Raw genomic sequence first — 21,949 nt, forward strand, 5'->3', positions numbered from 1 at the left:
CCTGTGGAAAGCTCGAGCGGGGATGACCAGGGGGAAAATGGAGATGCATGTGTCTGGGAAGACAGATCTGAGCTGGAGATTGTGAGCAAACCTCTCCAGAGACGGTGGCTGAAACCTCGGTGCGAATGAACTTGCAAGACACTTCTGGGAGGTCTGAGAATAATCCAGTGAAGAATCTTGGGTAACAGAGGGTTGGTTTCAAGGAGAACCCACTCAGAGTCACGTTTCCCTAAGTAAGGTAAGAGGAAGGGTCAACAGTGTTGGAGGCTGTGTGGTGAGCTGCCCAGATCCCACCTCAAGAATGAAGGACAATTTTGCCAACCACTGTAAATACCTCCCTACTGCCCAGTCCTGGGTCCCATCTCCTTCCAGGAGTAGCTCATACCTACCACCCAACACAGTGGTATGAAGACCCAGCTCTTTAGTCCCAAGTTGGGACAAGTCTGAAGGGCCACTGTGGCTCCAGATTGCCCTGTGGAGCTGGGTGAGGCCTAATTTGGGAGGGTATCACTGCTTAGCTTCTCCCTTTGGCCGGCCCTGCCTCTTGCCCTGCCTTCCGTGGGTATTGAACCCAAGTGCGCTCTCGAATAAACAGCCTACATGGTCGTCTCCGTCTCGCATGTGTTTCTTGGGGAGCCCAGCACGTGACAGAGGCTTCTCCTTCATGACCCCTGCCCTATGACGTTGCTGTTTAAGGGTGATCAGGACCAGACCAACCTATTCATTCATCAAATCCTAAACCAAACAGGTGGGGACTGAAAACCAACACTCTGGTATCTTAATGAATAAAGCTTTATTTTAATGCAAAATAAAACAAGAAAAATTTGTATGTTCATATATAACAGCATCCAAAATGTTTTCTGTGGTACAAATGGGATCATTGTAAAAAGTCTGTGAAGAATTCATTCTCTGCCCCCATATGCCAAAATACGATTTCACATAATTTATCTTCAGAACTTATGAACAGACTTGGTGCCAAAAAAGCGCAGGAAAACACGAGAAGAAGTGACTGTATCCACAGTAGGGTTTGTTTTTACATTCCAGTAGTAAACAGCACTGCGGGCAGCATAGATGGAACAGCACACGCTCTCAGAGCTGAGTGAGGAGACAGTCTCGGTCGTTGGGGTTAGTTCACTGTGCACTCCAGGCTCGGGAGTTAAGCCCATCTTTAAAAGTCAGGAGCTGTGTGATTCTATTACTATTTAAGGACATGAGGGAGAAAAGAGTTTCCCTTAGAAGTAGTAGCTGCATATGAGATTCTAGGCTTATTTTAGATATCTATCTTTTATTCTCCTTTTTTTTTTTTTTTTTTTCCAGAGAGGTGACTTTGTAGGGATATCTTATGGAGACTCCTCTTTCTGGTCTCATTGCAGCATCATTTCCAACTAAGTCGGTGGGAACTGGGAGGGCAGAGAAGTACTCCCGTGGCTGGTTCTGGATCCCACTCCCTCCTGCCTAATTGCACCAAGTCTGGACCTTTTGTTGCTCCTGGACTCAAAAGAAGTAGGGTGTCTACCCAATTTAGCACTGATTTGAGGGCAGTTCGTTGCGGATTTCAGAGTTTAATGCCTACGGGGATTTTACAGGCATACATCCCTCCCCAAACTGTGCAGATCTCTCTATCCGCCCTGAAAGGCTAAGATGTCTCTCCAAAGAAAACAACTGCTGGGGCTACAGGTTAGGGGAATGAATGCCCCTCAAAGGCCGGATCCTTATTATGCACATAGACTCCATGCATGACAGCTCCTCAAGTTGTCAGATGCATTTCCTTCAGAAGATAGTTCAACAAGTTCACAGATCTTTGAAGGGAATAATGAGTCATGTTTTAATTTTATTTAGTTGGTGGCACAAAGAGAGCCACAAGGAAGTTTCCAACCTCCTTTATCGGGCAGCATGCATGGTTTCCTCCATGGGGTCATGGTGGGTCTGTGGATCTCCTCACACCCTTGGTTATAAGATCTTTGCTCCATGCTGTCCTGTGGGGTCAACGCATGTTGACGTACATATCTAAGAATAACGAGCTTCACGGTAATTTTATTTTCTAATTTTTGTTTGTTACTCGATTATGATGTAAGAAGGTGCTCCTGTCTTTGAGATTGCCTTTCATCCACTGATTTAATATTGTGGGGAACCAATTTTCTACCAAGGGTGATATTGCCACAGTCCAATGGCGCAAGGGGTTAACGAGATGCAGTGTTTCTCTTCCTGGCAGAGGACTGAATTCTCCTGCATCTAAAAGTTTTCAATGGTCTGCTCCCTTTCCCATCTCCCCTCCTTCAAAAAGGGATAAACCAGAGCTCCTTCAAATATCTCACGACTCAAGGCCAAAGCATCATTTCCAGGCCTCAGCGACCCAGCAGTCAGATCAGGAGTCGGGTGGGTGTGTGCTGATGGGTTTGCAGCTCACTGTGCTACTCTGTTCCTGTGGGGAGGGGCGTTATGGTATTCTGAGCAACGGGCAGACACCAGATTGAGTCTCGCCAAGGCCATAAATAAATGGGGAACTACTTCCTGCTACTGGGCACCTACTGACTACAGGCTGGCCTTCTAAACACTCTAAACCACCAGTTCTCCTAGATACTGGGAGAGACTTCTGCAGCCTCTGGGTGCTGGCAAGTGGAGGGTTGGTTCACAGGCACTTACGAAGCTTACATTCGAGCTGTTCTTAACTGTAGCCTGGCTCGATGGAGCCTCTGTGACACACACGTGCGCTTCTTTCGGGCGGGGTTAAATTGGGCGTGTGTTGTACTTCAAGCAAGAAAACGGCTGTCATCTCGTTTTCGTCCACTTGAAGAGCAGTTTCAAAGCACTGGCTGCCCCGCAGGATTAGCAAATGTTTTATTGACTGCGAATACAGCGCAAGACCGTATTTGGTGCAGCTTGCCCCGAGCCTGTGAGCAGGAGGCATTGTGCAATGTGGGAAAGATGGGCATTCTTCCTACAAGGGCCACTCCTCCAACACGCACAGGATATCTCACCCTCTCGCACTGCCTCTGGCTGCCTCTCGTGTGGCCTTGGCCTTAATCCAGAAGGAGACTCCTGGCTTGGCTATGTCTAATAGCCTAGAGAAATTTGGCTCAAAATGCAACATGCCCAAGAGCTGATTTTAATGCTCCCAAGCACGTTACATTTCCCTCACTTTATCCTTCTCTTCCTGGAAGTTTATTTATTTCGAGGGTAAAGTGTCATTCAGCGTGTTGGCAGAGAAGCCCGGGAGCTCACCTGCATCTCACCTCTAGGTGAGCAGGGCCCGAGCCCCTCAACCTCCGTGCACACGTTGCAAAAGGTCTAAGGTGCCTGGCTCAAGAGGGATGACAGATGGAGAAGACCAACTTGACAGTCTATTTATTAAGATGGTCAAGGTAATTGTACTTTAGAAAATGATACCTCTTAAGGTCCAGTAAATAACACTATTTACGTCTAAAACCAGCAGCTGCTTCATTCCTGGTAATAGAACTCTATTTTAAATTAAAAAAACACCTAAACTGGGTTGGATACTCTATAGTTAATAATACTATAATTTATTAAGTCCTGTCAGGCAGAGGTATTCTAATCTCAGCCAAAATATGTCCAAATGGAACTCAATACTTTTTTGTTTTGTTTTGAGGGAATGGAGAAGGAGCGGCAAGGCTTTAAGTCTCTTAAGAGCCATTGAACGATTCAAACGGCTGCTCCCAGATTTTGCTGTTTCTCAGTCCTCTGTTGTGTTCTCATTTGGGTCAGGTTGGAAGTTTTAGAAGTCTTGCTGAAATAAGTAGAAAATCACTGCAAAGCTCAAAGGAAATGGGATGGGTTTTAGAGGGCGGGGTGTCAGCTTTTCCAAGCCATAAGACCTTCTAGTCCCAGTTGGAGATGCTGGCCCGGCCTGGGTGCTCCCCCGACTTTTGTTAATGAAATACAGGGGATGTAGAATGATCTGGTTTTATGCCTCTTTTCCTTTCCCCTCTGATTTTTTTTTTCCTTTTTATTTCCTTCCTCATCAAACTTTCCAGAAAGCATTTTTATCTTACATTCTCCATACTGGTAATCACATACCTTCACACATACACACACGCATACACATACACACACACACAGTCAGTCACTGCCATCTACCACTTCCTGGTCATCAATCCCAGAGGCCACAGTCAGCCCCTCCCTGTCCCCGGGTGCAGATGGCACTGTTTGGCACTGAGTGTGGAATTGGCATCTCCGGATCGTTGCTTCCTGTGTGACCTAAGCAACGAGCCCTCTCTTTTCCAACTACATTTTAGCCCTCAAGTGGGAGCCTTAAAGTCGAGGCCCCGGTTCCAGTAATTACAGGCAGGAGATTTGGAGATGGTTCTGAAACCGGATATCTCCATGCAATCACGCCTGGGACTCGGGGGAAGGAAGGTGAGGATCAGGGGATTTTCAGCCCTCTTAACCTGATCGCCTTGGTCCTTGGACTATATTCCTTCTGGAATCTCTGACTAGCTTTAAACATTCTCTCAGGACACTAATACTGCATTCGTGTTGTATTTTATATATATATATATATATATATATATATATATATATGTATATATATGGCAAGGAAATGTAAAATACTTATACCAGACGAGTGGTACGAGGAACCTGAGAAATTCCACAAAGAGAGAAATGCAGTCTTCTTCTGGGTATAAACATTTCAAAGAGATCACTAGTCATGTCTGCTGTTGGTTTGTTTTCTCAATGAGAAAACTACTCATTTAAGACACCCATATTTGCAGCCACTCTCAGGTGGCTGAGGCTCAGCCTCTGAGAGTCTCTGTGCTGCCAGTTCCATGGGGCTTGTGCGCACCAGGAAGGCACTGTGTGGTATGTCCATTGTTCTTTGTTATTTGCCTGTTTACCTGCCGCTCTCATGGAATTGAACAATTCTAAATGCATTTCAGATCTCAGGCAGTACTGTTTTGATGGACCCTGTCCTTTCTCTTCCTTCTGATCCCCCGTCCTCCTGTCCCCTCCTTTTTCCCTCTGGTTAGCAGTCAAGTGTTGCAACCTCGGTGAGAAGAACCTATCTGTGCCCTGGAGAATTCTGAACAGGAGGAAGGTCTTACAGTCTAGGAAGGGCAAAGGTGATGTTAGCCGTCTCCCCTTCTGGGCTGGGCTGGGCTGGGCGTGGTGATATTCAGTTACACAGCTGCAGTCATGGGGCTCTTCTGCCTGGGATCCTGGGCTCGGTAGGGGTACTGGTCCGGGCTGCCCCCTCGGGGCCCTGGTCTACCCATTTCCTGATAGGCTGGCACTCTGGGGTGCTGAGGAGGGGAAGGCGGGACATCTTGTCGGAAGGGTCCTTTATGCTGGGGGGCTGGTGGAGGAGGGTAGTACTGAGGATACCGGAGGTCTGCAAGCCTCAGATCCGGGGGACGTGGGTAGCTCCCTTTGGGAGGATGCACGGGATGAGCCCCTGGGTAATACGGGAGCTCCCTTTCTTTGTAGAGCCCTCGAGGTGTGGCCGTCAGATAGTCTATAGGATCAGCTGGTCCTCCCCTGGAAAGAGAAGAACAGACACATATCAGTAGCTGCTAAGGGAGCTGCCCGACCGAAGACCCCGTTCCTCAGCCTCCTGCGTAGTTTGGCGTGGTCATTGACTAGGCCTGGCCCATGGGACGTGAACAGAAGTGGTGTGTGCCCTTAAAGAGAAGAGAGGGAATCTTCTTCTTCCCCTCTCCCCTTCCTGTTGGCCATCGGAGTGGCCGTTTTTAACTACAAGGAGAAAGCCTCATGCTGAGGAAGGTAGAGCAACGAGAGGGTAAGGGCCTGAGTCCTTGTACCATGGAGCCACCATGTTAGCCAGGACTGCTTATACTCAGATGGCTGCACGAGGGACAAAAAGACTTCTTTCTGGTTTGTACCATTGCGTGTTGGCCTTTAGCATAGCAGCCAAGCTCGTTTTCTAAACAGGGGCGCACTTTGGCTCCCTTACAGCTAGGATCATTGGACCTGCCCCCTTCTCTGCCCCCCTGAAGCCTGTCACGGGTAGTGGGAGACATGTGCAGGTTATTCAGAATTATACAGTTCCCAGGGGCTGTACTCATCTCTAGATCTGTGGGGGTGCTTTTGACATGGACCATAGTCTTGGTCTAACTCCGGTTAGCTTCTGGGCCACCCCTATGTGCTCTCCCCTCTCTACAGCTCCTAGAAAAAGTCCTGAGTCAGAGCTGGGGATTATCCACGTAGCGCCTTGATAGAAAGCATTTCTACCACGAAGTCAAGAAGTACCAGTAGCAGAGTGGGAAAAGCCAAACCAGCTGTAAGTTGCATTGTGTAATGAGTAGGCACACAGAAAGGTCCAGGGCAACAATAAACACTAACAGAAAGTGACCCTGTCTGGATCTCTCTACTAAGACAACAAGCATCTTCTGTTCCATTTGCTACAACAGAAGCAATACGTCTCTAAACAGCGTACAGATGACTGCATCTTATCTAGCCTGGGGTTAAACAGATGAGTTCTGTTTGCAGCTCTTAAAATCCCATAAACCTTCTGTGCACGTATTCACCACCACCATCACCAGATCCTTCCCACATTCTACTACTCTCCCTGTGATAATTTTTTGAAGGAAAAAAAAAGCAACAATAATAATTAATGAAAATCTCTTCGATGTCAGAGTACAAATTGGTAGAACAGTTGGAAGAAATGACAGAGCTAGAAGAATACGGCGTCTGTGGTTAATCAAGCACTGTCAGTGAGGGTCGAAATCACCCTGTAATCTGCAGAATCTGATGTTAAAACAGCTCTGTAAGTTCCCCAAATCAATGAAGGGTTGACGAGCTCCAAGTGTGGGTGCGTGTGGAAAGCAGCATGTGAGGACATTCATAAGGATGAACAATAGAACTCTCGCTCTACTGTTTTATGTCTTAATTTGGCTATACGTAATAATGAAAGATCCTTCAGCTTGGGGTAATCTAGTTAGAGTTTTCAGATAAAAAAATTAAATTGTTTGTGTACAAGCTATTATAGCATCAACTGCTATTATTCAGCGCAGTTTGCTTTGCTCTATTTTAAATTGCCCATGACAAATAGAGCACAAATGCATAATCTGTCACTCCAGCCCTGGGAAATAGAGGATCAGGGTTACATCTCCCCTTTCCTTTACAATTTTATCTTTGATTTAGAAAACTTCCAGCATTCACTAGATCTTTTGTCATAAAATATTGTAAGCACCAACACCCCCCCCCCCCGCCCCCACCGCCGCTCTCATTTCTATTTCCTTTTGGTTCATGCTGGAGATTTCTGAAACACTTAAAAAAAAAAAATCCTTAACCTGTGCTTTCTCTCGAAATCTACTGAAGCTATTTCTCTGCATGAAGTGAAACATGTGGTTTTTCTGCACTCATTTTAAGCCCTTGGGATAAATCACTGACATTTGTAACACACAAACATTATCTGCCTTAAAATGAACATACAACCCATGCTCCCTCTGGACCCTCTTAGCGGGAATGTTTCCTGTTTAAAATGGAAAGAGAGAAAGGAGGGATTCCAGGCCTTGGACGTTTAGGGTCCTGTTCTTTCCCTGGAGATTTCTCTCCTTTAAAACAGGACATTATAAAAGACAGGCACACCTTGTTGGGGTTTTTTTATTTATTTTTTTACTTTTGGAGAGACAACCCAGATCAAGTGGTGACGGGGCAGAAGCCACCCTGAATGTGCTGTGACAGCACAGGCTGTGTGCTTGTGGTGGGGGTGGGGCAGGAACAGTCATCTCCTCTCCCACACCTCACCCCTGCGACTCGTCCACTCTCATAGCAAGGGGCAGGCAGGCTTCCCCCGGGCAGATGGGAAAGAGCTCAAGAGTTTTGGGGTTCCCTATCCCTTTCTCTGAGGGGAGGTTTTACGGCTGGGGGTTTGCTTACATGTGGCAGAAACCAAGTGAGGTAGCTGCTCTTTGTCAAGAAATGAAATCATGGAAACTGTCTTTTCCCGTAGAACTCATCAAAACAGTTATTGTTTTTAATTTTTCATAGAGAAGAAAAACAATGAGCTGGCCTATAAAAACACTGTTTAAGGTTCAAAGCGTGCTAGAGGAATTTTTCTTTCTTTGATGGGGGGGTGCTGCTGTCGTTTATAATAACTTTTTGCTCAAAACTGGGCATTTCTTACAGACTTTTGCCAGAACAACTTCTTTTTTTTTTTTTTTTTTTTAATTTTTTTTCAACGTTTATTTATTTTTGGGACAGAGAGAGACAGAGCATGAACGGGGGAGGGGCAGAGAGAGAGGGAGACGCAGAATCGGAAACAGGCTCCAGGCTCCGAGCCATCAGCCCAGAGCCTGACGCGGGGCTCGAACTCACGGACCGCGAGATCGTGACCTGGCTGAAGTCGGACGCTTAACCGACTGCGCCACCCAGGCGCCCCGCTGCCAGAACAACTTCTAAGTGCTGGTGAGAATTGTCTGTGTACCTCTGTGCACACGCAGGTTGACACAGACACACCCACACACATGAAAAGAAAATAAAAAAGCCCTCCTCGTTACCTTGATAGCATAAAAAAAGAAGAAGAAAGAGCTGAAATTTTAGCTCTGTTGATCTTGAGTTTCCCTTTCTTGGTTTCTTTATTTGGGTGAAATTTAGTGTTTGTAGGAAAGCGCAAAAGCCGATCCATTCTGGGGCCTAAGAAATGCTATCAGAGTGACTGATGTTGCATGTTGTGAACCAACCCTGAGGAATCCAGGGGCAGCCTCCTCTGGAGACTGATGAAAACAAGGACCCACATAGCAAATGTATCTCTACTTCATGACCCCTCATTTTTCAGGTGACCTCCTGAGTTTTATTTGGATGTGTTATTAGCTTTCATAAAAAACACTTTCAATTGAAAATTTCACTCTGGAACCATCTTTGCCTAAGGAAGGAAAAAGTCTATATTTGCTTTCTGTGTAATAGAACTCTTTGGGGAAGTTATCACGAAAATATCTATATTTTTATCTTTTTCTTTACTAATATATATATTTTTTTAATTTTAATTTGAGAGAGGGCCTACAAGTGAGGGAGAGGGGCAGAGGGAGGGAGGGGGGAGAGAGAGAGGGAGGGAAGGGGGGAGGGAGGGAAAGAGAGAGAGAGAGAGAGAGAGAGAGAGAGAATCTCAAGCAGGCTCCATGCTCAGTGCAGACTCAGAGCCTGTTGACAGGCTCGATCCCACGACCCTGGGATCATGACCTGAGCTGAAATCAAGAATCAGATGCTCAACCGACCGAGTCACCCAGGCGCCCTGAAAATATCTATATTTTTAAAATGTCAATGATTTTTTTCCACATTTTTCACTGTTCACTTTTTTTCCTATTTTATTCTTGATTAGGCTCATTTCTTTTTCTTTTAAATTTTTTTTACTGTTTTTATTTATTTTTGAGACAGAGAGAGACAGAGCATGAGCAGGGGAGGGGCAGAGAGATTGGGAGACACAGAATCCGAAGCAGGCTCCAGGCTCTGAGTTGTCAGCACAGAGCCCGACGTGGGGCTTGAACTCATGGACTGTGAGATCATGACCTGAGCTGAAGTCGGACGCTTAACCAACTGAGCCACCCAGGCGCCCCTAGGCTCGTTTCTGGAGGCCAAAAGAGTCAGCTTTTTCCTGGAGGACTCACAGGAAGTAGCTCAGTTATACAGTTTCCAATCCCACAGATGCAGATGCTAACCTTTAAGCCGAAGCATCACAAGGCTTTATGGTGTTGATACGGGAAGAAAGAGTAACGATCCCTTACTTTACATGAGGTTTGTCTCTTTTTGCCATCTCACTATGTTACTATTCTTCATTAAGGAAAACAGGGGCTGAAAATCAGAGACTGAGCAAGTCAGAGAGCCAGCCCCTGGGTACCAACAGTCTTCACTCTACGGAAAGACATAAGGCATGCTCCAATATTTGCTAAGACAATCCTGTGTGGGGAAAGGGCTCAGTATGGGATAAATCAAATCACTGGCAAAACCTCATAACTAGGAATGGTGTGGCTATATTTCCTGGAATGGATGAAGGGGCATGAGCAATTTTGAGCCCTCCCATCTGTCCCTGCTCTCCCTACTCCTCCCTTTCTCAACTGCAAAGAAAATCTCTTTTTCCTGCACTCACCCCAGTAGGTCATTGTCACCTTACACGGATGAAAGACTTGTTATATACCGGACTAGAGCACAAGCATCTTGAAGGAACTGAGTCTCATATATCTGGTGATCTCCCTCTGAGCTGGGCACATGGCTTTATGTATCTAGGCTCATAAATAAATGTACGTTGAATTTGTTAAGGAGAGTTTAAAGAGAAAACCCACAAACAAGCACGATAACCATACAGGGTCAGAGGTGTATGTAAGGTGTGGAAATAAGTCAGTGGGTAGAAAAATAAAAGGAAGTGATGGACTGTCATTGACAGCCAGAGTTTGGCAATGGTTGAGATACGACTGGTCTCTATTTTTTCCTGTTTTATTGAGAAATAATAGACATACATCACTGTACAAGTTTAAGATGCACAGCCTGACGGTTTGATTTACAAATATGTGAAATTATTACCACAAGTTTTAGCTAACATCCATCTTCTCATATTGATATGATAAAAAGAAAAGAAAGAAGAAAAGAAAAAAGGGAAAAAATTCTCCTTGTGATAAGAACTCTTAGGATTTACACTCTTAACAGCTTTCCTATATACCACATGGCAGTGTTAGCTATAGTCATCATGCTGTGCATTACATGTGTATTACACGGTCTCTAATTTTTTTTTTTTTCAACGTTTATTTATTTTTGGGACAGAGAGAGACAGAGCATGAACGGGGGAGGGGCAGAGAGAGAGGGAGACACAGAATCGGAAACAGGCTCCAGGCTCCGAGCCATCAGCCCAGAGCCCGACGCGGGGCTCGAACTCCCGGACCGCGAGATCGTGACCTGGCTGAAGTCGGACGCTTAACCGACTGCGCCACCCAGGCGCCCCGGTCTCTAATTTTTAAAGGAGGAAGGAGGGAGGGAGAAAAAGATGGTGGGCTGAAAAAAAGTGTTGGATTGGGTCCAACATGGAATAGCTATAAACTTTATCAGGGCATGGGTTAGTATATTTGTCTTGTTTTCCAAGAACAAAAGTATACTCTGTTGTCTTGTATCATACTTGAAACATAGTATGTGCTTAATAAACCTTGGGCTCACATTTAATTGCCTTGACTCACCAGTGAGGTCAATATGATCAACTAGTACAGGTTAAGTGTATTTATTCAAAAATCTTTCATGGATTGTTTTTATTATTATCCAGCAAGGAAATTTTCTTTGTTTTTGTTATAAACACAATAATCTAAGAACACTGCAATGTGTACATTTAAAAATGCAGTATACAGGGTCTCAAAGGCCTTAGGAGGGTAATGTCAAAGGTGAAAATCAGGTGTAATCACCACAGTTTCAAGTACCTGGCCTTGAGGATTGATGAACATGAACCAGAGGTACAGGTGATGTCCAGGCCCCATCTGCCACAGTACTTCCCAACCTTTTCTTGACTGGAACACACATGATGGATGACTTTCATATAAGCCACTGGAGCCCAAGAGAGGCAGAAGCTAGGCTTATGCAAACTTCCTTACCACCTGTGGGAACACAACGCCCTTCCCTCCCACTCAAGAAAGAACAAGGGGATTCAAGAACAATGGGAGCAACATTATGAAAGGAGAAAACTCAAATCTGTTGTAATTTATTAAAATAAGTTATTTGCAACCTTCAGTTCAAGTATCAGTAACAAATCCTTGCAATACAGAGCCGATCATAATTCGCCTACGTGACTCAATGCTGAGCTCGAGAACCATCACTGTCTCTCATCTGATGAGCTTCTTTTAGGAGAAGAAAGGACAGGTGAAGTTGAAGAAGGACAGGGGAGAAACAACTCAGATTGAGACCCACTGGTGACTCGAAGAGAGTTTGCTTTGAGAAGGGATAAGTTCAGCAGGCACAAAAAGTGTGAAAGTCATAAAGAAATTATGAGAAAAGGTGAATACGTCCACCTTAGGCATCAGCATCAGCTTTCTCACTTGAGGAAAAACTTCCAAAAGGCAGATTCTTGTTCCTCTTAATTTCTGTAAAATACCATGTGTGCCATTAGCAGCCAACACAAAGACAATTTCGTAACTTGCAAGGTAGCCTTTATGGATTTCCTTTTTTGGTAATAATGGACTGTGACCAAATTTGGGGTTCAGATGGGAGGAAGCAACATGATGTAAAACTCCCGGTGCTAACAGAGGTACTTGTACCCCTTAGCAGAAAGCTGACATCTGGCAAAGCCATACTACTCTGAAGCATGCCACGCATGGATTATTTAGCGGCTGATCTGATGCCGATGCTTTGTTCTGTAGTTCTTCTACAAATATGGCAAAGCTCAAAGAAGATCAGCACAAACTAATACATTTGTAGGCGCTTGAGCCGCCCGTGTTATGTAGACAGAGATGCTTTTAGTCTGTGTTTGGAATTCCTTCGGTGTCAGGTTTCCAGTTACCAGGACTTCACCCGTCATTCAGGCATGAATGTGGTTGGCCAGGATTAGCAGAGCCCTCTGCAAGGTATATTACATGGCTTTGATTTTTGCAGATTTTGCAGAATCATAAAATATAATGATCATTTGATGGCTTGTGTTATAGAAATGATTTTGGGAAAAAAATCTCCCTTTCATCACTCACATTTCCCATTGCGATATGAAGAGAGGGCTCTTACTCTTTGTTAAGAACTCGAGTGGGAAGAGATTGATCAGTAGATGTTTTTGGCCCTTGTTGACACCAAGGAAATGTTTGGAAAGAAAATGAAGGTAGAAGGATAATGACTCAGTGCTCGGAAGACATTTCTACAACACTTCAAGACAGTAACTTCGATCGCCTGCATTTAATTCCCTTTTTAGTGTTTTTCAGCAATGGCCCCCCAAACACGAATTTAGTTATTAACAAATCGCATGTGCCAGCCACAAAGATGGGATCTGATGTAACCCTTTAGCAGATATTATCTGGGGAAGGGTCCCTACCAATGTTTCATGGTATCAGATGGTGGGAGGTATTCCCTAAAAATGGTCCTGCCAAACTAATGTCCTTTATGAGGGTGTGTGAGGCTTCTGGTAGGTGCAGAGGACAATTAGGAGGGGCTGCATGAAAGCGTATAAGGAGAAGGAATCCCATGGAAAGCTAGAACTTGTGAGTGGCCGCAAAGTCATGAACTCCATCTGAAGGATAGCTGCCTACAATTACCCTGTGGTGTTTTTTTTTTTTTTTATTCTTTTTTTTTTTTTTAATTTTTTTTTTCAACGTTTATTTATTTTTGGGACAGAGAGAGACAGAGCATGAACGGGGGAGGAGCAGAGAGAGAGGGAGACACAGAATCGGAAACAGGCTCCAGGCTCTGAGCCATCAGCCCAGAGCCTGACGCGGGGCTCGAACTCACGGACCGCGAGAGCGTGACCTGGCTGAAGTCGGACGCTTAACCGACTGCGCCACCCAGGCGCCCCTACCCTGTGGTGTTTTTAGCCACAGAAGAGGTTTCTTTAAAGAGAATGACAACCAAAGGAACAAATCATCATAACTTGTTAGGCCACTAAAATCATCTCTCTCTCTTTCTATTGTAACAGCGGTCTCAGAATTTCAATGCCTAAACACCGAGGATTTCATCCAATTGTCACGCAAGAGACAACGGTTCAATTTCAAGGTCAGACTGCGAGGGCCAACAGGTTCAACAGCGTAGGGTCCTGAATTCTAAAGACAATTTCTCCTGCCCCTTAGGAGAAGCACTACATAGTTTCTTGTCCAAGGTTACTGCCTGGAGACAGGACATTCTAGGAGAAAAACACGTCGTTCGTGAGAGCTGCTTTTTCTTGATCAATTTAGATTATATGTATTTTTAGAGTCATACATACAATTTTTGGATAAGCTACTCATGTATCTTATCCAAAGATATTCAGATATTCATGTCACTGCCACATCTTTACCTGCCCCTGTTCCTCTGCCGTTAAGTTCGAAAGCTTGGGCAATAAGGAGATTTGGGTATAAACTACCTTCAGTCTTAGATCATCAGAATCCCTCTTCAGGAAGGGTACTTAAATACTTTGGTGATCGTGTTGTGTGTGTTTGGGTCAGGAAGAGCTTCTCTATCATTTCACTGAGACCTGAGAGAATCCTGCCACCACAGTTCTCCTATTCTGCAATTTAGAAGCAGAAATATAAGCGCTGAGAGGAGCTACCACCCTTCATGAGCTCAGGAATAGCTTCAGAAGAAGCCTCATTTAGAACTTCAGAGATATGAAACCCATGAAGCACTTTCCCGAGGGCCTACAGCAGGCCATTTTCTCCCCATTAATACTTGTTCCTTACAGCAACTCTACAAGGTAGGTACTATTATTGTTTCTGGTTTGCAGGCGAGGAAACTAAAGAACAGAGAGGTTAAGTAACTTGACCGAAGTCACACAGGAAGTAGGAGGGTCTAGATTCAAGCCCAGGCAGACCGACCTAGAGGCAACATGCTTAACCACTAACCTAGACCATTCACCCTCTAATCTTTCTTTCTTCTCACTGTTCACGATGTGCCCAGTCAAGGCAGGTAAGAAGGAATTCACAGAAATTTTGCTGACATGGCTGGGGAACAGTGGGTGAGAAGTCGTTCAGAGCGGAGAAGCTGTTTGGAACCTGGTCGTGGAGGGGACCAGAATACCAGGGGTGGTGTGGGGAGCATTAGGACTGTGATTTTCATTCAGGGAGTGATGTGAATTACCTGTGGGATGGGTGGGATGCCTCCACTTGGAGGTTCCTTAGGCAGCTCAAATCTTACAGGTACAAAATTAAACCATTACCTCCCCCCCAAATCTGTTGCTCCTCCTGTGGTCCCTTTGGAGAATGATATGATCTACACAGCTACATCAGAAATGGTATAGGTCCTCCTCTCTGTCCTGCCCACTCCAGCCAGACATCGGGTTCTAGAAAGTGCTCTTTTGAGTATTCTTGGCTGTCCGTCCTCACTGGTCAGCCTTACTTTAAAAGCTCACACCGCCTTTTCAGCTAGGCTAGCAATCGTATATTAGGACTAGCAGACGGGCAGGCAAAGCTATGGGCCAGCTTCACAAAAGAGCAGTTCAACACTGTAAAGCCAGGAGAACGTGAATCCAAAGGACAGTTGGATTTTGTAACCAACTCTGAAGCACTTTTGATCGTATTGTACTTACTCTCACATGAAAACATGGCACCGTTTGTAAAGACAGGTGAATTCAGTTTTCTTCTGGGGACTGGGTACGCGTTCACATTTTTTGGATGTGATACTCTCAGATTGAAATCCTGACAACTACCAAGAAGTTTTGGCTTGTACCTGAATATAAGGTCTGCTGTCAGCCTTTTTATTTTTTTCCTCTCAAGATCAAGTAATCTCTTCTCCCAGAGTTATAAGACTAAGTGAGGCTTATATAACATATTTCATAAACCTCTGCATTCACTTTCTGCCTTAAGAAATGAGCATGTTAGGGATGCCTGGGTGGCTCAGTTGGTTGGGCGTCCAGCTTCAGCTCAGGTCATGATCTCGTGGTCTGTGGGTTCGAGCCCAGCATCCAGTCCTGTGCTGACAGCTCAGAGCCTGGAACCTGCTTCGGATTCTGTGTCTCCCTCTCTCTCTCTCTTCCACCCCCTTCCCCACGCCCTGTGTGTGTGTGTGTGTCTCTCTCTCTCTCAAAAAATAAATAAAATTAAAACAAATAAAAAAGAAGGAAATGAGCATGTGAGTGTTAGTATTTAATTAATAAGGTACTTGAGGAGACAAATGGACCAGGGACCATATAGAAATGAGGAGAGCTGGGTTCACTCTTGGGTAGGAAGAATTTGACATCAGCACCTCCACATACTGCCTTGATTCCATCTCCATACATGTTTCCTGTTAAAAGGGTTTTCCTCATCCTTCTCTCAACAGTGACATGAGCTTCTTGGTCCTACCCTCCACTGTGGATGGGGGGCACACTGAAGGAGGTACAGCCTGGCCCCAGAGCTCCATTCAGGGGGAGTTTGGATTTTGGAAATGGACCCAGTCACCATCGTGCTTGGGTACATTTTGGAAATTTCTGGTATAACAGTCTCCCTGATGCCCCGCACCAAGGCAATGGGCCCATTCTCCAGTTTCCACCAGATAATAGATGGACGCGCTTTTGGCCTCTCCGTAGTAAATTTGATGTGGAGTTGAAGTGCCTCAGGACAATTTTCACCAAAGTCTGGAGGGTTGTTCGGGGCCTTCATCTCCTTTCTATGCTAAGCAGGTTCCAAAGCCCCAGGCTGGGTCTGGTGGGCACGCAGGCGGCTCGGCTCTTGGCCCCACTCGGCCTGTCGGTCTGGAATCTAGCTTATTATTTGGCAGAGAGCTTTGGAGATAGCACCAGCATGACGGGTTCTATATAATATCACATTCTATTCAGCTTTCATTTTTGCAGATGAAATGGATTTATAGCACAAAGGTTACTGAACTGTATTGTCGACATGATTTTCAACAAATAATAAAAGTTATTAGGAGAGTCTTAGGTGCCGGTGACTCGTGCTGAGCTCTCCCGTCTGGCCTTGGTCTCCTCCTCCTCTGATTGTTATGTGGCTGGTAAAGACTGGTTATTAGTGTCATTACACACCTTTTACTTCCAAATTCTCCTTTTATTGAAATCAGAGCATTCTTTGTTATTCCTCTTTCTGCCTTAGGATAGCCCGAATGTCAACCCGGCTTCTTTGGGTTCCATGCTTGCTTTTGATGCTGGTAAAATTGGGCAGCTAGCAAATCAAGGCTTATCATAGCTCCACCTGATTGGGGCTATGAAATGACTCTGCTCTCATCATCATTCCGCCTTCATCATCATCATCATCTTCTTTTTGGTCTCCAGTATTCTCGTATAGTTATTGTCCTGAGTCTTTACACAAGCCCCCTCCCGTGCCCCCGCCTCCGCTCCTTTTAGCGAACTAATACTTGGGTCCAGAGCCATTGATGAGTGCTTTTAAAAAAGACAGAGCAAGACAAGCTTTTATCGTGAGTGAGCGCCTTCAGATGTTATTTCATCCTACATTTGTTCTCTAACTCCCTGATTTATTGATTTATTCCTTGAGCAATTCGAAGAAAACTGTAAATTCGCCCTGGCTTCTATTTCTCTGCGTGCTGCCTTGCTCTCAGCCACATTTGGTGACAGCACATGAGCCAAAAGCAGTGATTCCCGCCTGTTTTATCGCATGCGTTCTATTATCAGCACGGCGGCAACCTGATTTCTTAAAATCAGTCACGGAGCTGATGCTTTAATAATTTAAACAAAAGCTTACCATAGAAAAGCAAATATTTACATATTTCAGTCGTCTAATTGAAAGAAATCAATTAAAAGCAAATGCCGAAGTGATTTAAAACTAAAGAGCCATTACCAAATTAAATGTTATTTACCGTTTGCCCCCATGCCGGCTTGTTTGCAAACTTCAGGAGACATGGGAATCCAGGCTCTCCCTTTGCTGTTGTGGACCTGACGTGCCAGGCCCACCAGCCTTTTTGGAACTAGATCTCATGTGTCTGTGCGGGTGGGAGGCACTCTCAGGATGCGCTCTAGTGGGGAGAGCGTGGGGCTCAGAGAGAGAGGTTGGCTTGGACTGAGCAAGGCACCGCAGGGAAATACGAACCAGGTGACTTGACTTTTCCTGAACCTCACTTGAGCTCGTAAGTGAAGTGGGGACAGCATGACGGCCTTTCCCCCCCCCCCCCCCTTGCAGGCACCGGGTAAGAAAGAACACACAGACCAATCAGACTGAGATACTCAATACTCGTTGAATTTGAAGTCACACTAGGTCAGTTTTAAAAGAAATAAAGCTGCGTCTTCCATATGGAGTTTAAAGGGACTCCAAAGACCTAGAATGAGCAAGTAAACAAATTCATAAGCAAATCTGAAATTTATGACTGAGCGCTAACGGACCCTGTGCGTCCTATTCTACGGAAATACGTGTCGACATAGGAAATCCTCTAACAGAGATTGCAACTTATATATAGGCCTATAGAATGAACACACACACACACACACACACCCTACATATATTCATATATAGTCACTATATATGTTCAGTGTTCTTGTACAGCATATCCATCTATCTCTGGTGAGAGAAAGAGAAAGAAAGAGTCTCACGTGATATTTTTTAAACATTTCCGCTAGTTGCTAACATTTGAACATTGAGGGCTTTCACATAAAAATTCATCTTTCCTGTTTTTCTTTAAACCCGGGCCTTGCCTTCCTTTAAGGCTATATATACTTAGTGGGAGCCACCCCCGGAGGCAGGGCTTAGTCCTCCTCAGAGTCCCCTCCTGCTTTGCTTCTGTCCTTGAACGCTGCCACCTGCCTTAGCTGTTAGGGCTGTAGCCCCTGCCCTGTGGGAATACATCCCCCCTCCCCCCACCCCCCCCCCCCCCCCCGGGGTCTGCATGGCCACATTCAGGTCACGGCCTCCACTTTAGAGGTGCATGTTATCCAAATTCCCCGCTTTAAGGAGCATCCGTGTTCTGGGAAGCACACTGAAATTTCTATTACCATACCTGGTCCACCTGTAAATCTTGAAAAGGAAATTCTCTGTCAAGACCTCTGTGCAAGAGAGAGCTGCAGTGTGGAGAAGAGACCCCGGGTAGGAACTACAGAGACTGGCTCATATCCCAGGGGGTCTCAGACAAGTCATTTTACTTTCTGAGACCTTATCTTCAACTCTGTAAAATGAAGAGGTGGCCCCCAGTGAGTCACCGGGGGTTACAATTTCAGGACCCTTCCAGGAAACCACACAGGCTCCAGTCCAAATTGACCTTAGGTCACATTGCTGCATTTCAGCCTGACCTCTGCCTGTGACCCTGGCTAGAGCCAGGTCACTTATCTGTGCCTTGGTTTCTCCATCTGTAAAGTAATATGTGCTTTTCTTCTCACAGGAGAGCGTTCAATGATATGAGTGAAAGCATACTGGAGGAAAGTTGGGGTAAAAAGAATCTAAGATCTTATATTACTCTGGGGTCTCAAAGGTTGCAGTTATGAAGGGAAGCCTGCTTTGCCTAATGGGGTTTCTGGATCGGAATTTGCGCTCCCCACGAGAGGCATTATGCGGATATTGTTCTGGCCAACAAGGCAATACTGTGCGAACTCTTGGCAGAGGAATACCAGACCTCAGGTAAAGAAAGGGGAGGTGCGTGCCCCTTCTGAAAACCTGGACTCTAACTTACCTCCTTGATCCACGCGTTTTATGAGGAAAGTCTGTAGTTAACTGTTATCAGGTGGTTGGGCAAGTTGATGAGGTGTGAACTAGCCCTTTAATTGTTTTGTTTACAACATACTTATCCCTCCCTAACATCTCATTGGGGAATTCTCTACTTAGTTGATTAAGTTAAGTGAGGTTTAGTGAACTACATTTTGGTAAAACCAGAAGCTGAAAAATACCTGCTGGATTTTAGCAATTTTATAGTCACTTGTAAGTAAGCGTGGAACCCACTCAGTGGAGGTTAAAAAAAAAAAAAAGTAGCAGCAGTAGCAGCAACAACAGCAATGGATTAAATTGTTAATTACCTTTACCACCACCATTTAAGATATAATAACCTGGAAAATCAAGATGGTGGAAAATAACGAAATTTAAATCCATTTGGTCCTCTTTGCATACTATTTCTGGTAGAAAGACATGGCTTCAGGGGAAAATTTCATTTGTTCAGGGATAGGCACTCAGAATTGCTTTTAGGACCCAAACGCTTACTTAAAAACGAATCCTCTTATCTTTCTTCTGTAGTTCTATATCTGGACAGACGAAACGCCGAATGTTAACCTAGCCCAGAGGGCCATCTTACGTGTCGGTAGGCAACAGTGCTACGTGAACCCCCAAATATCAAGCACCTCCGGAAAGGTATGAGCCTCAACGTCTATCCTCTAGGATCGTACCAACCAGCTGAGTGGACAAAGAAACAGATGAAAGACAAGACAGGGCACATATGCTCAATGCTGAGGAAGTGCCATGCGGTGCCCGCCATAGCAGAGGGTTCTGATGAGTGGTTGCGTTGAAGGAATCTTGAAGGAGAGCTGGGTATGAGCAACAGAGAGAAGGGGACGGTGAGAGATGATGACCCTTTCTGATGACAGGATGCAGCTGAAAACTTGCAGGATACCGGGTAGAAACTTTCAGAGGCCAAGAACGTGCTCTTGTTTTTAAGTGTCAAGTCTTACGTGTCCCAGCTATCATTTCTTCCTGATCCCTTATTTCTGAATCAGATGCCGATTGTAAACTTCTTGAGCACTGTCGGTAACGTTAGCGAAGTAAGTCATGATTGATTTAAGTTTCTATGGTAAGATTACATAAGATCACAGAAAATCTTTAACATAGCACAGACTTTACGCTTGTATAGGAAGAGTTCTGCCTCTATGGAATTTATTTGTCTGCCAATAAACTGTGAGCTTCATAGTTGTAAGTACTATTACTGAGTTCATTGTTGACCTCCAGTGCCTGGCACATGGTAAACACTCACCGCAATATTTAGTAAACGAATGCTCTCTGGCAATTCCTGGTGTGGAGAAAAGAGTCCTCTTTTCTTTAAACTGAGTGAGACTTACACCTGCCGACTGAGGAAAAAATATGCCCGTTTGAGTTTCAGCCTTGTATCTTTCCCAGCCAGCAGCTGGCATCTTGCTCGTTGCCTGGTGACCAAGCACTCGTCTTGAGACCAGCTCCCGTAAATGGGTTTCTGTCGTGCTGGTGGCTCAGCCTCCCTAGGGTAGACAAGAGCACTGCTTCTGGAGTCAAAACTTCTGGGTTCAAGCTCTGCTCGGCCACTGGATTTGAGTGGGAAATGTCACTCATGTTCACTTTCTTTGCTGGAAAGTGGGGATTATAACGCCAGGCTCTTGGATTGTTGGGGGAAGATCAAACTAGAGACACGTGCAAAAGCCTGGTGTAACTGACAAAGCCCTACTCAGTTGTAAGGTATCATTAGAGTTGGTATTACCTCCTCTCTCTCTCCAGGCCTGAGGTTCTGCCCTACCCGTTAAAATCCTTCAAGGAACGAGGTCCTGAATCTTAACGGCCACGGCTGGGTGTCTTCATCTGCTGCTGATTTCCTAATAACAGCAGAACCGTTGTCTTTGGTCTTTTACCATCTTTCAGGCTGTGCTCCTTTCTGTCTTGAATTTTTGTCGAAATTCGTTAGACTTCCCTGTCTCTTCTGGCTTCAGTCGCCAGCCCTCTTCCCTTATCTCCTCTGTTGGGGCCTCTCCTGATCTCTTCTACCTCCGGAGATGTCTGTGTTCAGGTCTCAGCTAACTTCGAGCTGAGCAGCCCTGACCAGCAATACAGATTCTGCTCTGAGCATCAAGAGATGAAGTGGCCGGGGAGTTAGGTGCTTATGGTTCTGGGTTTTCACTCAGTGGAAATGTGGCTGTAGGAAAATTGCTTATCCTCTAAATATAGCCTCAGTTTCCTCATGTGTAAAATTGGAATAGCAAGGGTTACCTGCCTCACTGACTAGTTGGGGGTTAAATTAGAATGTCTGTAAAGCACTTAGCATAGTACCTGGGCACGGAAAACAATTGATAAATGTTGGGTGTTGTTATTTTTCTCTCTGCTCCAACTTCTTATTGCTTATTCCCGATTCCATAATGTCTTGCATGTTTTTCTCCGTCTTCCAAATCCTCAAATATGTCCAGAGGCCTTTTTCGTCTCTAAAAATCTGCTTCCTCCAGATGGAAATGAGGCAAGTTATCACCACTTTCCCAAAACTTATGGACTATGTTCATTTAAAGAAAGATACAAAATACACTGAAATATATACTCTCTAAACAGTTGTTCTTTTTTGTGTAGTCCTGGTTATATCCTTTATGTCTAATTGCTAACTTATTAGTGAGTCCACATTGATGCCGCCTCTTGGGAAACTGCTGGAGGACTTGGACTGGGGGTTGTACACATCTCTGAGAAAGACAAACACAACAGCATGTGCAAGCTATAAAGTGAGTTGTAGACACATGCACCCAAACCCAAAGGAA

General features: G+C 45.1%; 1 protein-coding gene across 4 annotated transcripts in view; it reads right to left on the bottom strand.

Moving 5' to 3' along the window:
- Positions 1-774: 774 nt before the first annotated feature.
- PARD3B (par-3 family cell polarity regulator beta) overlaps positions 775-21,949 on the bottom strand; it is a 1,011,734-nt gene continuing 990,559 nt past the window's right edge. For all 4 annotated transcript variants that reach the window (XM_047084837.1, XM_047084838.1, XM_047084839.1 and 1 more), the window contains one exon: positions 775-5,493. In XM_047084837.1, the coding sequence (XP_046940793.1) occupies positions 5,136-5,493 (358 nt within the window). In that variant the 3' untranslated portion in view covers positions 775-5,135. The remainder of the gene's footprint in view (positions 5,494-21,949) is intronic.

The sequence above is a fragment of the Lynx rufus genome, unplaced genomic scaffold, assembly GCF_022079265.1.
Source record: "Lynx rufus isolate CCGP_SWC_20201006 ecotype Redwood Valley unplaced genomic scaffold, mLynRuf1.p SCAF_2, whole genome shotgun sequence".
Taxonomy (NCBI): domain Eukaryota; kingdom Metazoa; phylum Chordata; class Mammalia; order Carnivora; family Felidae; genus Lynx; species Lynx rufus.